Raw genomic sequence first — 15,919 nt, forward strand, 5'->3', positions numbered from 1 at the left:
AGGCAAATAGCCCTGTAAGCTCGTATGACTCTGCTGATTCAACCTAAGCGGCATCGAGTCAGTGGAGGTGTCAGCGTCACCTCACACCGGCTAAGCCTCAAACGCGAAATGAAACAAAGTACGCGCGCAAACCAGCTTATTACGCAACAACCCCTGCCACCCCTCCGTAGGCGCCCGCAGCCTGCCCGAGACACCGGAGCACCCAGTAGATAGGACTGGAGTGTAGGGTTTGCAGTCAGGATAGTAGGAGAGACGGGAAATTTTGAGCCGACCCGAATACAGGCATCGTGAAGTCAGCATGGGGTAGATAGATAGTAAGCTTTAAATATATTAAAGATATTCTATAATTCCGTCTAGGTACAAGATTTTTCTGTAAGTAGGTATTTTAAGTTAGGTTTAATGTTTCTCCCAACAGGGTCTCATGTTGTGCCTTAATAATGTACTTTTTATTTGTATTTATACCAATATTAGCTCTATTATTTTTATTAATTAAGCAACAGTACAGGTTTCTGCATGTGTTTTTCCAATAGAACAAGCATTGATCCCCCGCACCAGCTTGAAGTAGCCCTGGTCCCCATTCTCAATGCCGAAAGAGTTCTTGAGAATCCAATACTTAGTGCCGTTTTCTGTAAGAGATATTGCATTTTTGGTCATTGTTTTGTGCTGTCTAATGCATTAGGTAGGTCTTAGGGTAACATTCCATTTCTGACCGCAGCTGCACTACTGGTACTGAACGCGCCGCTGTTACTGTCAATTTCCATAGTAAAATCGACAGTAGTGCAGCTGCGGTTGGAAATGGACTGTCACCTTTTCTGTCAATTTCCATAGTATAATGAACAGTAGTGCAGCTGCGGTTGGAAATGGACTGTCACCTTTAAGGTTGTACCTTGATTTCTGTGCCTCTTCATACCCACAGATCTATAATGACGCTTACGCTTACGATTACAAATAATTGGAGTACCTATGCAAAAGAAACCCCATTAATTCCAATACTACACTTGACATCATTCCGATTTTGGTTACACTTTTTGATATTTGACAGGTAATCTTGTACCTAGGATAGGCCTGGGTCAGTATGCACGCGATTAAATGCTCATAGCGACCCTGGGGCCCCATCTAAGGCGGAGTCGGCTCTCGTTGGCGGTTTTAGACGGTAGTCCTCCAGTGGTTAGTCCGTCATCCCCCCTGGTTCCTCCAGACCAGATGGCATGCGTACACGCATTTCTCCAACGTAAAAAAAAGGCCTGGGTCAACTTTGTTGAACAAGTTTACCATTAATATTATGTTTTCATACACACCTATACCATATCCAACAAGCAAGATAGCGTGCGTAACATCATCCTTGCACTTTTGGGGGTACAATATGCCTTTTTTATGGAAAGCTAAGTCGCTATCATCTATAGCTGAAAGAGGATAAAAAAATTACATTATTATCTATAATAAACTGCGAATAAAAGCCGACTAATTGTAAATACGTGTACAAGTGCGAATCGGACTCACTTTCCAAGGGTTCCGTATATTAAGTCCGACTAACACTTGACTGCACATTTCTAATAGGTTTTCCTGTCATCCCATAAGGAACCCTATAAAAGTACAAATTTAAGGTAAATATTTATTTAGAGCTAGGCCAGACCTTACGTACTTATTGCACATTGATAAATTATGTTTGCTGAGAATTATTTTTCTCAGTTGTCACCATTGGATGGAAAAAAATCTCAGTTTTTACCACTGATTCTTGATGGTGATGTGTGCGCCTTAAGCGACCGAATTATAAGAGGTATCTGATCAAAAAAAGAAATAAACCAATTTCATGATATTAAAGGGGCCCACTGATTAACAGTCCGCCGGACGGTATCGCCCTGTCAGTTGTTCGGAACTGTCAAATTTCTGTTCTAACTGACAGGCCGATTCCGTCCAGCGGACTGTTAATCAGTGGGCCCCTTTACGTTACGTACCTACTGACAAAGGCCCCGTTTCATATACAAGCTGTTTTAATGTATCCTCATCTGCAATTTGGTAGATGCTATATCCCGTGACCTTGATAACGACCTTTGCGGGGTCTTCATGGCACGTCGATTCGTGTCCTGTATACGGGTAATCTTTTTCTAGTACTACGCCAAATTTCTTGTGGTAACTGCGGAAGACATTATTTTAAAAATAATATTTAAAACTTTCGCGTTTTGAACACATATTAACTCACATTTAAAGACGGGTCTATGGCGAAATTTATTTTATTACCTTTATTTACCGACGTTTCGACACACTGGTCGTGGTCGCGGCTAACTAATGTCCCAGCAAAATGTCAAAACAGAAATTTGTGCAACTACCCGACGAAGAGTGTATGAAAAAGTTTGGGGTAGACAATTACGCAAAAATTTGGCAAATTTCGCGATAAACCCTATAAATGTGAGTTAATGTTTTAAATAGTTTGCCTGAAACTAAAAATACTAGAAAAATTTAAGTGCAATGGTACAGTGCATTCAATTAAATTAATTTTATCGTTTTTTAGGATGACTTAGGGCTGATTTAGACGGCGCGCGAACTCGCATGCGATTTTAGTTACATTGCGCACTGTTGATTACGTCCAATTCAACCGACCGATCAAAACCCGCAATGTAATGAAACTCGCATGCGAGTTCTCGCATCGTCTAAATGAGCCCGGACCCGGACCGAGACCGAATGTGCCTGGACCGAGGTGCCCGACATGTCTATGACGACTGATCGGTGATCACGTGGTGCTTTCCATAAAAAACGAAGCGCCGTAAACTCCTCGATAAGGGGAATGGTACTTTTTTGCCTATTTTATGAATAACTGCTAAACTATTTATCCTATAATTATTTAAAAAAAAATTGAGATTCTTACAATGAGTTCTTTCATTTGATATGAAACACGATATAGTTTGAAAAACTTTATTTTTTAATTTTTTAATTTCCCCCCCAAAAGTGGCCCCCATGATTAAAATTAATTTGTTTGCGTTACATGTCCGTCTTTGGGTCACAAATTTACATATATGTGCCAAATTTCAACTTAATTGGTCCAGTAGTTTCGGAGAAAATAGGCTGTGACAGACGGACGGACAGACAGACGAGTGATCCTATTAGGGTTCCGTTTTTTTCCTTTTGAGGTACGGCACCCTATAAATAGCGAAAACTATTTATAAGTTTTCAGAAAAAAGTGTTAACTTACTCCATGACTATGTGAGGAAATCCTCCTGCACAATTAGATGGCCATCCTTTCTGAACTATACAGTCCAAGCTCTGCTGTTCAGAAAAGGCCAGGGTCTTATTATGTTTGATGGCGTACTGGCCTTCAATAACTCCTGGACACATTAAAAAATTAAATAAACCATTTACATCTTATACCTTTAAACGAGCAGTTCTTGTATATTTATTTAATATCTGGGAGACCGAGCTATGCTCGGAAAACATATAAAGACTCAGAAACTTTTTTTTGGCTTTACGTGTACTTGACATGCTTTATTTTGGCTTTTTTGACACGTTGACATGTTTTGTTAAATTTCTTCTACTCTCAACGAAACCAACAACGAAGCCAACCGAGAAAATCAAAGCTCGTAAATTGCGGGCATCTTTCTCTGTCGCTATAGGTAATTGTGTATTCTTCTTCATTGGAGTAAAAGAGAAAGATCCCCGCCATTTGCGCATTTCGGTTTTCGCGTTAGACCCCAGTAAAGCATCGTGAGGAAACTAAACCAATCTAAACAACGTCTCGTTCCTCTTTTAGGTTGCAAGATGACATACGCTGTTAGATTCAAGAAAAGATAACTCACCAGTAGCAGCAAAAATCCAGCAGGAACCACAACCCAATTGATCTTTTACGTGAGTGACCGCCCCATGGTCCCTCCAGTCCCAATTCTCAGGAGCCGTGATTTCCTCAGGACCAAGTTCCTTTGTTACAATATCAAGCTCATCGCCAACTAAACTACGAGTAGTACCATAAAGAGCTCGTCTTTCTTCCACTGTTAAATCAGCAAAACGGGTTACTTCAAACACACTTTGTGCATGTATCGCGTTGCGTTCATTGATTTCAATTAAAGATTCGTTGAAAATCTCAAGTCTTTGTAAGTATTCTTCCGTATTGTATACTTTTCCGTGTTTTTGAACGAAGTTTTTGAAAAGGTTGTGTACATCGCTCAAGTCGTAATATGGTTTTTCAAAGAGTTCAGCAGCGGCAGTGCCAACTACCAGCAAGACGAATAGCGGGAACATGGTGTTGTCAGTAGAAAGACAAGCAACACGATAAACTAGGATAGATATAATAAGAGTTTGCTTTTTATACTAAAAATCAAGTTTTTTACGTAGCAAAGTATGTAAATAAAGTTCGATCTACGTCATAATAATGCTCCACGTGGAATTATTGAAATTCTTAAGTGCTTACCAATACAAGAAAAAAGATAAGAACCATTAATTACACGTGTTTAGCCCTAGGTTTAGCCCCATAACCGAAAAAAAAAACAGTTTATTATAGGTATTTCGATTTCCCCTTCTAAGACGTACTAAAGATGTATAAAACTTTGCGAAGCTTCCCGAACTCCCTTTTGCTTGATGTGTAATTGTGTATATTTATAACAAAATAAATAAATCAATCATAAATCTAGCCCTAAATTAGCCTATTTATTGTACCTACCTACCTACTAATAGCCCCAGTTCAAGGTAGCCCAATGTCATCATCATCTTCTCCTAGCCGTTTTCGGCCACAGCGACTGCTATCTACCGCTGAGGCTGAGAGCGTCGCTGGTGCGCTCTCAGGTGACTGACATAGCCAATCTTTGCAGCAAATGTGCGGCCACACTCGCTGCAGGTCAGCACCCCTCCGACGTAATTATATGTGATGGCCACAGGCCACAGGTGGTCTGGCCTTTAGCTCGTCACGCTTAGTGTCGAGTTCAGAGCGTCGCCTGGCTTCAAATTCAGCCTAATGTAATGGACGGATAACTACGAAAGTTACGGAAAGTATGACCCGACATGCTCTTGACCGTTTTTAGGGTTCCGTACCCAAAGGGTAAAAACGGGACCCTATTACTTAAGACTCCGCTGTCCGTCCGTCCATCCGTCCGTCACCAGGCTGTATCTCACGAACCGTGATAGCTAGACAGTTGAAATTTTCACAGATGATGTATTTCTGTTGCCGCTATAACAACAAATACTAAAAACAGAATAAAATAAAGATTTAAGTGGGGCTCCCATACAACAAACGTGATTTTTGACCGAAGTTAAGCAACGTCGGGCGGGGTCAGTACTTGGATGGGTAACCGTTTTTAGGGTTCCGTACCCAAAGGGTAAAAACGGGACCCTATTACTAAGACTCCGCTGTCCGTCCGTCCGTCCGTCTGTCACCAGGCTGTATCTCACGAACCGTGATAGCTAGACAGTTGAAATTTTCACAGATGATGTATTTCTGTTGCCGCTATAACAACAAATACTAAAAACAATAAAATAAAGATTTAAGTGGGGCTCCCATACAATAAACGTGATTTTTGACCGAAGTTAAGCAACGTCGGGCGGGGTCAGTACTTGGATGGGTGACCGTTTTTTTGTTTTTTTTTTGCTTGGTTTCTCTATTTTTTGTTGATGGTGCGGAACTCTCCGTGCGCGAGTCCGACTCGCACTTGGCCGGTTTTTTTGCTTGTTTTGCTTTATTTTTTGTTGATGGTGCGAAACCCTCCGTGCGCCAGTCCGACTCGCACTTGGCCGGTTTTTATTTATTCAGTTAGACATGTATATTAAAACATGTATATAAAATAAACATGTATACCAATCAATTCGAAAAATAAAATATGATTAGCAATCTTGAGGCCTCAATGTAGTACACACAGTACTATGTATATGTTTGTATGTAGTCTACTACAGTCCATTCAAAACCTGATTTTGTGACTCTCGCTCCATAGAAAAATAAGTATTCCGTGAACAAAGTTTTGCAGGGAACACTAAAAATCACGAATATAGCTCCTTATGCTTCATTTAGACGGTGCGAGAACTTGCATTACGGTATTAGTTATTCTGTGCTTGCATGCGAGTTTCATTACATTGCGTCGTTTGATCGGTCGGCTGAATTGATGTAACCTCAATGGTCCGCAATGAAGGTAACTAAAATCGTATACGAGTTCGCGCGCCGTCTAAATGAGCCCTTAAGCGCCTTAAAAAATTGTTACAATGTTTGATTGCTTCTCTAAATGCGTAATTTTATTTTTGAGAAATATTGCTTACTCGTATTGGTCTAAGAGCTAGCCACGGAAATAGGTATGAAATTTATAGAGCAACGAAATCCCTCTAGTTAGTATGCCATACTATCATTATTAATTAATCCGGGCGCCTGGCAGCTGTCTAGCGGTGGGTGTGGGAGTGGATGGGCAACAAAGTGGTTGTAAAATCAATTGAAGGTGTGCAATTTATAGAGCTCTGTGTTTGGTGTGATGTATGTATGCAAATTTTCAGCTTTTGTAAAAATTCGATTATTATGATATGATACTAGTTTTTATCGTTAACTGTACTTTTTTTCCACAGTCAACGAGACAATTCTAACAACCCTAAACACAATTACCTTGCTTTATTTTATCATCGAGTTCCTATGGCCACCTCCTGTCTCCAACATCAGATCAGCTCGATGGTACCATAATATTGCATTGTCATCTGACTTACATATTGATGCAAAATTTCAGCTTCATTGGAAGTTGGGAAGTGGGTCAAATTTAGCTTGCAAGATTTGCCCCGTACAAACATAGTTACATATTGACAAATTGACAAATTTACAAAGGTACATTGCAAGTTAAATAAAAGCTTGTAAAATATATATATACACGCATCGACTTGAGAACCTCCTCCGTTTATTTCGTCGGTTAAAAATACATAACGAGGCGTTTTAGACATTGCGGAAATCGTTCAAGAGTATCTCCAGAATCGCGGAAATGTCAAATTTGACAGGTTAGATCTTAAAAATATCGTTGTCGTATCTTGGTGATGCCTAATAGATATCTAATAGATGTCTAGTTCAAAATCCGAATCGGGGCCTCACTCCGCGATTTCGTCGCGTCGCAACAAGTACATCCGTCCCACACCAATTTTGGTGGCTAACCATAGGCACAGAATAAATAATAGTACTAAGTACAGAAGACTCACTCTCTAACAAAACGCGTCTGTTACGATCAGCACAGATATGGCCGCTAGGTGGCGACAGCGCCACGCGCGGCTTATGGCTTTCCCCAAAATTGGGGCCGAACGGATGTACTTTTAGCTACCTGTAGCAAAGCGACGAAATCGCGGAGTAAGACACGCCTGCCATAGGCCGCGCGTGGCGCTTGCGCCACCTATCGGTCATATCTGTCGTAATCGTAACAGACGCGTTTTGTTAGAGAGTGAACCTTCTGTACCTAGTACTATTATTTATTCTGTGCTACAAGCACAGAATAACTAATAGTACTACCGTACAGAAAATTCACTCCTTCACAAAAGTCAGATTTAGGTATAAAATTACACCTATATCGCCGCCTGCAAGCAAAATTGAAACTTATAACCGCGCATGAACCGTGAATCTCCTTTGCGCGCCGCAGTTTTATGACCGAGCTGTAAGTGTCGGCACGGGGTTATCACTTGACAAGTTTTTATACCTATACCCACTGATTTATTATTTTTAAGATAAATATGTAGGAATTACAAACGTTGATTATGTAAACATACATTTTTTATCCGGAGATAGTATGTCTGATTCTCACGGAAGTAAGTTTCGAAGCCATTGTGTATTTTCAATTCTGCGCGAGCGCCGCGTGACACGACTATCGTGCACGCCGAGCGGCAGCAGGGGGGTGTCACTCCGCAGTTTAGGTACATTTGGCCGGCGCGCCCATCAGACAGGCGTATGGTAGTGGGCTGCCGCTCGGCGTGCACGATAGTCGTGTCACGCGGCGCTCGCGCAGAATTGAAAATACACAATGGCTTCGAAACTTACTTCCGTGAGAATCAGACATACTATCTCCGGATAAAAAATGTATGTTTACATAATCAACGTTTGTAATTCCTACATATTTATCTTAAAAATAATAAATCAGTGGGTATAGGTATAAAAACTTGTCAAGTGATAACCCCGTGCCGACACTTACAGCTCGGTCATAAAACTGCGGCGCGCAAAGGAGATTCACGGTTCATGCGCGGTTATAAGTTTCAATTTTGCTTGCAGGCGGCGATATAGGTGTAATTTTATACCTAAATCTGACTTTTGTAAAGGAGTGAATTTTCTGTACGGTATTAGTTATTCTGTGGCGGCAGCCCACTGCCATACGCCTGTCTGATGGGCGCGCCGGCCAAATGTACCTAAACTGCGGAGTGACACCCCCCTGCTACAAGGTCTTTAATACCTAACTATACGTGAAATTAGGAACATCACAGTTTCTTTACGTTGGGGGCGTACTACCACCAACTGCCTACTAGTAGCATAATTAGTCCATAAAGAATAGGGGGTTACAAAAAATAGATTTGAGAATTCAAAGTAGTTTATTCAGACAAAAAACTTATAGTACGATACGAGTAGGTATAGGTACTAAGCGACAACATAAAATTATACATATATGAGAGAAGAGATAAAAAGATAAATACATATGTATGTATTTGTATATGTATCTAATACCTTTAAACGAGCAATTCTTGCATATTTATTTATTTATATATATATATACTAGCTGTTGCCCGCGACTTCGTACGCGTGGATTTGTATATTGGTGGTTATATATTTTACATTAGCTTAGAACATTATGCAGCAAAAGATCGCAGTAGGACGGTTAATCATTTGTTAATTATTATTATTATACAACGCATGAGACTTGTCTTTTACAACCTACGAAGTTTCAAGCCCCTAACTGAATAAAATTGTTCTCGATATAATCCCTCTCATCCCCCTTAGAAGATTTTCATGTCCTCTATTTAATAAAACTTACTACCTATTTACGAAGTTTGAAGTTCCTAGCTTTAAAAACCCTATACAAACTTTCAACTCCTTTTTAAACATTTTAGCGAATGAATTTTTAAAAACGCTGAAATTACTTTTCTTGTATTCTAATACTAATATGCCTTTATACAACGATTCAAGTCCCGCACTCAAATAAATGTTTGACCTCCATACAAATTTTCAACCCCTTTTTCACCACCATGGGGATGAATTATCAAAAACTCTGGAATTAGTTTTCTTCTCTTTTGATAAAATACCTTTTTACGAAGTTTCAAGTTTGTAGCTTTAAATAAAATTTGAACCCTTTACAAACGTTCAACCCCCTTTCGACCCTTTTAAGATATGAATTTTAAAAATGCTGAATTCACTTTTCTCGTATTTTAATAATTTGCCATTTTACAAAGATTGAAGCCCCGCACTCACAAAAATGTTTGATCTCCATACAAACTTTTTACCCCTTTTCATCACCTTGAGGGATGAATTTTCAAAAACGCTGAAATCAGTTTTCTTGTATTTTAATTTAATATCTTTTTGGAAAAAGTTCCTAGCTTAAAATAAAACTTGAACCCTATACGAACTTTCAACCCCTTTTTAACCCTGTTAGGGTATGAATTTTACAAAACGCTGAAATTACTTTTCCTGTCTTCTAATAATATCTCCAAATACAAAGATTCAAGTCCCGAGCTCGAAAAAATGTTTGATATCCATACAAACTTTCAACCCCTTTTTCACCACCTTAGGGGATGAATTTTCAAAAACGCCAAATTTAGTTTACCTTTTTGCAAAGTTTCAAGTTCCTAGCTTAAAATATAATTTGCACCCCAAGACGAACTTTCATCCCCTTTTTAACCCCCTTAGGGGTTGAATTTCCAAAAACGTCGCAATAATTTTTTTTTGTAATCGGCTATTATGCCTTTCTAAGAAGTTTCAAAGCATTTGTAATGGATTCAAACTTTCAACCCCTTTTTAACCCTATTAGGGGATGAATTTTTAAAGACGCTGAAATTACTTTTCCTGTCTCCTAATAATATCCCCAAATACAAATATTCAAGTCCCGTGCTCGAGAAAATGTTTGATATCCATACAAATTTTCAACCCCTTTTTCACCACCTTAGGGGATGAATTTTCAAAAACGCTGAAATTAGTTTTCTTGTATTTTAATTTAATATCTTTTTGCACAGTTTCAAGTTCCTAGCTTAAAATAAAATTTGAACCCTATACGAACTTTCAACCCCTTTTTAACCCCGCTAGGGGATGAATTTTACAAAACACTGAAATTACTTTTCCTGTCATCTAATAATAACCCCAAATACAAAGATTCAAGTCCCGTGCTCGAAAAAATGTTTGATTTCCATACAATCTTTCAACCCCTTTTTCACCACCTTAGGAGATGAATTTTCAAAAACGCTGAAATGAGTTGTCTTGTATTTTAATTTAATACCTTTTTGCAAAGTTTCAAGTTCCTAGCTTAAAATAAAATTTGCACCCTAAGACGAACTTTCATCTCCTTTTTAACCCCCTTAGGGGTTGAATTTCCAAAAGCGTTGCAATTACTTTCTTTTGTAATCGGCAATTATGCATTTCTAAGAAGTTTCAAAGCATTTGTAATAGATTCAAACTTTCAACCACTTTTTAACCCTGTTAGGGGATGAATTTTTAAAAACGCTGAAATAACTTTTCCTGTCTCCTAATAATATCCCCAAATACAAAGATTCAAGTCCCGTGCTCGAGAAAATGTTTGATATCCATACAAACTTTCAACCCCTTTTTACCACCTTAGGGGATGAATTTTCAAAAACGCTGAAATTAGTTTTCTTTTATTTTAATTTAATATCTTTTTGCAAAGTTTCAAGTTCCTAGCTTAAAATAAAATTTGAACCCTATACTAACTTTCAACCCCTTTTTAACCCTGTTAGGGGATGAATTTTACAAAACACTGAAATTACTTTTCGGGTCTTCTAATAATATCCCCAAATACAAAGATTCAAGTCCCGTGGTCGAAAAAATGTTTGATATCCATTCAATTTTTCAACCCCTTTTTAACCACCTTAGGGGATGAATTTCCAAAAACGCTGAATTAGTTTTCTTGTATTTTAATTTAATACCTTTTTGTAAAGTTTCGAGTTCCTAGCTTAAAATAAAATTTGCACCCCAAGACGAACTTTCATCTCCTTTTTAACCCCCTTAGGGGTTGAATTTCCAAAAACGTTGCAATAAATTTCTTTTGTAATCGGCAATTATGCCTTTCTAAGAAGTTTCAAAGCATTTGTAATGGATTCAAACTTTCAACCCCTTTTTAACCCTATTAGGGGATGAATTTTCAAAAACGCTGAAATTACTATTCCTGTCTTATAATAATATCCCCATATACAAAGTTTCAAGTCCCACACTCACAAAAATATTTGATCTCCATACAAACTTTGAACCCCTTGTTCACCACCTTGGGGGATGAATTTTCGAAAACGCTGAAATTAGTTTTCTTGTTTTTTAATATAATACATTTTTACAAAGTTGCAAATTCCTAGCTTAAAATAAAACTTGTACCCCATACAACCTTTCATCCCCTTTTTAACCCCCTTAGGGGTTGAATTTTTCAAAATCGCTTCTTATCTCTTGTACACTTTATAAATGCAATCTAGTGTGCAAATTTCAACTTTCTAGCTTTTGTAGTTTCGGCTCTGCGTTGATGAATCAGTCAGTCAGTCAGTCAGTCAGGACACTTGCATTTATATATATAGATATATAGATATATATATATATATATATATATATATATATATATATATATATATATTTCGGGGATCTCGGAAACGGCTCTAAGGATTTCGATGAAATTTGGTATATGGGGGTTTTCGGGGGCAAAAAATTGATCTAGCTAGGTCTTATCTCTGGGAAAACGCTAATTTTTGAGATTTTATGTTTTCCGAGCAAAGCTCGGTCTCTCAGATATTAAAATTTTAAATGACACTGACAGTTTCATGTAAGAACATATATAATATAGATACATGATGTATACGATTATTGTTGAGTGTGTGACATCCCTCCAACCATGAAATACAATATCATTCAACAGTACAGGACATTGTATAATTGGTTCCCATGTGACACGCGTTGATTCCACGGACCAGCTTGACGTAGCCCTGGTCTCTGACTTCAGGACCATAAGAATCTTTGAGGATCCAATACTTGGTGCCGTTTTCTGTAACAAATTACATTTTAAACTTTACTGAGACATATTTTAAACTGTTTAGACGACAACGAATTGCAGTCATCGCGAGCACTCGAGCCTGAGGAAGGACCCCCGAAGAGCCCGAAATATGTCGTCAATAGCGACTAAAAATTCAAGTGAGTGAAACCGTTGTCATCTAAACAGTTCAAGTTACATTTTCATGCAATTATGGGGTTTAATCCACATTAGAAAATCACAAAATACTTAGTTATAACATTTCGCTGGTGTAGATAGAGATCGCGGATAGCAGATAAAAAACGCGGCCAAGTGCGAGTCGGACTCGCCCATGAAGGGTTCCGTAATTTATGACCTATTAAAAAAAACTACTTACTAGATCTCGTTCAAACCAATTTTCGATGGAAGTTTGCATGGTAATGTACATCATATATTTTTTTAGTTTTATCATTCTCTTATTTTAGAAGTTACAGGGGCCCCCACATTTTACCACTTTGGAAGTGTCTCTCGCGCAAACTAAAAACCTCGATATCATTTTTGAGTTTCAGTTCTAAGTATGGGGAACCCCCAAAATTTATTGTTTTTTTTTTTATATTTTTGTGTGAAAATCTTAATGCGGTTCACAGAATACATCTACTTACCAAGTTTCAACAGTATAGTTCTTATAGTTTCGGAAAAAAGTAGCTGTGACAGACATGACGAATCCATAAGGGTTCCGTTTTTTGCCGTTTGGCTATGGAACTCTAAAAATGCCATTAAAAAAAATTGCTATAGGGAAAAAATGTTGTCTAAACTGAAAAGTGCAGATTTTGTGACCCAAAACAAAATATTTCGATACACACCTATACCATATCCGACTAACAACACAGCATGACAAGTAATCTCACCGCAATCTTTGGGGTATAATATCCCGGAATGATAGTGGGGGAAATCTGAGGGATCAATACCTGAAAGAAGAGGTACAATTTTTATACAATTTTACAAAGCTTAAGTAAAAACAAAATAAGTAGGTAGATCGGGAATAATATCCAGGAAGCGTAGGTATCAAGATTGTAATAACATAACAGGTTACTTACCTATGAATTTGCTATGGATATATTCTGTCAATCATTATCCTAATTTATAGAGTCAGACCGAGAAAGTCTGCAGCGCTTTTGATAGCCCACGCAGTGCAAGTGTCATTTTAAACGTCAAACTTCTATGAATTTATGACGTGTAAATAACACTTGCACTGCGTGGGATCAAAATCGCTGCGGACTTTTCTTGGTCTAACTCTCATCTATTTTTAAGAGAAAAGCGACTGGTAAATTAAATATCAAATAATATTTCGTACATAAGTTCCGAAAAACTCATTGGTTGTACAAGCCGGCGTGTGAACCCGCGACCCAAAGTTGTCTGGATTATTGCGTACGCTATTGATATTGTCAAAAATGTCAATGGCGTTTGTTCGAAACTTCCTTAATGGAAATCCCGCACGAGACAATTCGTCAATAACACCCTTAACAGTTTGAGCTAAATCAGTTTTTGAATCAGTATTCAAGTCATCAACATAGAAATCGTGTTTTATTGTATTAGCCACTATATCTTCCGTGCACTCATTAGCAACTTGCACCAAGCATCTTGTAATTAGGTGGGCAGACGAAGTGCCGTAAGTCACGGTATTTAATTTAAGTATTTTGAGTGGCTGACTCTCCTCGTCCCTCCATAAAATCAATTGAAGATGACGTTGAGACTCGTCCACCATTAAGTATTTGACGATACATTTTTTCTATATCTCCCGTTACAACAAAAGTATTTTGTCTAAATCGTAGTAATATGGACAGTAAATCGTCTTGAACTACATGTCCTACCATCTGAATGTCATTAACTTACCTACTGACAACGGCCCCTTTTCATACACCAGTTGTTTCAATGTTTCTTCATCCGGCTTGTAGACTTTGTAATCCGTGACTTTAGTTACGACCTTTTTAGCATCTTCGGTACATGTTGATTGCTTTCCTGTGTACGGGTAATCTTTCTCTGGGACAACGCCAAATTTTTCGTGATAACTGCGGAAAAGGCAAATCTTTTAAAAAATATTATAAAATAAAAAGATACTCTTACATAACTTTTTCTATATGGTTATAAATATTAATGGCAAATAAGTACTTGACTTCGTTAACTGCCCGAAAAATGGGTGTTAAAAAAATTCAAATAAAAGTTGATTTTCAGAAAATGACTATACTGTTATCATTTTGTTAAATGAGGATGGAAGATCCACCACAGAAGATCTGGTTGAACTGAAGATAAAGAAGACATTACATTATCACTTTAAACAGTGTTAATACGTTCAAAGAAAAAAAAACACATTTCAATCGAAATACTTAACGATATACCTAAAATATTATTAGAATTTTAATTATCAGAACCCTATAGTGTCCTACAGCTGGGTCACCTCCATTTCTCCAGCCCTCCGGATCCTATGCAGTCTCTGGACATTCCTTTAAAAAGGAGTCTTAACTCACCGCGCCATCGCCTATGTGGTCTACCAGATCCCCGTTTTGATGAATGGGGCGGAGTCGGCATAGTTTATTATTGTACCTATACTTACGCCGCTACTGTGTCGGGGTATCCTCCAAGACAATTATGCCCGTTATTCACTTGAGTTTTTATACAGTCCACGCCCTGCTGTTCAGAAAAGGCAAGATTCTGTTTGTGCTTGATGGCATATTGGCCTTCGATAACCCCTGCGAATATTTTAACAAATTATTTGAGTACGGAACCCTAAAAAAGGAATGTTTCATACAAACTTTCTTGGACATTTTGGGAATTATGGTGGAAATTGTTCAGCTTCATGTACTTTACCAGCATACCAATTTGTGATGTGATCGAAATGTACATTTTTTTTGAGAAATGCTCATTTATTAAAAGTCATAAACGAACAGTTTATTAATACGTAGGTACAGTAAACGTGATAAACTAGCCTTCAGTGTAAATTTCATTTCATTAAAAACAAGACCGAAGTGATCCCATAAGTGTTCCGCGAACAAAGTTTTGTGCGGAACAATAAAAAACTAATATATAAACATGACCATATGAATATAAAATTATTCCGAAATAAGTGGGAATAAAAGTAACTCACCAGTAGCGCTAAAGATCCAGCAACTACCGCACTCGCCTTGATTTTTTACGTGAGTGACCGCCCCATGATCCCTCCAGTCCCACTGCTCTGGGGCCGTGATCTCCTCGGGACTAAGATGCAGCTCAATCGCTACTTTATCTATATCTTCACCAAGCATTTTCATACCATAACCAGCTTTTATTTCTTCTGGTGTCCGATCAGCAAACAGAGTAACGTCAAAAACGGTTTGCGGAAACATGGCATTGCGTTCATTGATATCTGCTAAATTCTTAGTGAAAATCGCCAGTCTTTTCGAGTATTCTTCCGGATCGTATGTTTTACCATGTTTCTGAACGAAGTTTTTGAAATGTTTGTGGGCATCGCTTAAGTCGTAATATGGTTTTTCGAAGAGTTGCTCAGCGCAAATGCCAACCACTAGCAAGAGAAGTAAAGGAGACATTTTATTTTTAGTAGAGAAACCAATATGTTATACTCATTGAAGAGAAGTGTAGTTAGTCTTTCTTTTTATACACTTTAACGCATGTACGTATTTAAGTAATTATTTTATCGCTCGTTAATTATTAATTTTACTACAAAGAATGCAATACTTATACACATGTTCCTATTAAAAAGCTGAAACTACGCATTTAACTGGCACCAACACGTGCAATGCTTGAAATTC

The 15,919-nt window shown here is 38.0% G+C and overlaps 1 protein-coding gene across 1 annotated transcript; it reads right to left on the reverse strand.

The window, feature by feature from the left end:
- Nucleotides 1-480: 480 nt before the first annotated feature.
- Nucleotides 481-15,718, reverse strand: LOC134648141 (procathepsin L-like). The gene is made up of 5 exons (XM_063502619.1): nucleotides 15,259-15,718; nucleotides 3,188-3,320; nucleotides 1,956-2,134; nucleotides 1,299-1,403; nucleotides 481-626 (listed from the first exon to the last, which is right to left on the reverse strand). The coding sequence occupies exons 1-5, from the start codon at nucleotides 15,695-15,697 to the stop codon at nucleotides 490-492; spliced, it is 993 nt and encodes a 330-aa protein (XP_063358689.1). The 5' UTR covers nucleotides 15,698-15,718; the 3' UTR covers nucleotides 481-489.
- Nucleotides 15,719-15,919: the final 201 nt, after the last annotated feature.

This window comes from Cydia amplana, chromosome 5, assembly GCF_948474715.1.
Source record: "Cydia amplana chromosome 5, ilCydAmpl1.1, whole genome shotgun sequence".
NCBI classification, from domain to species: Eukaryota; Metazoa; Arthropoda; class Insecta; order Lepidoptera; family Tortricidae; genus Cydia; species Cydia amplana.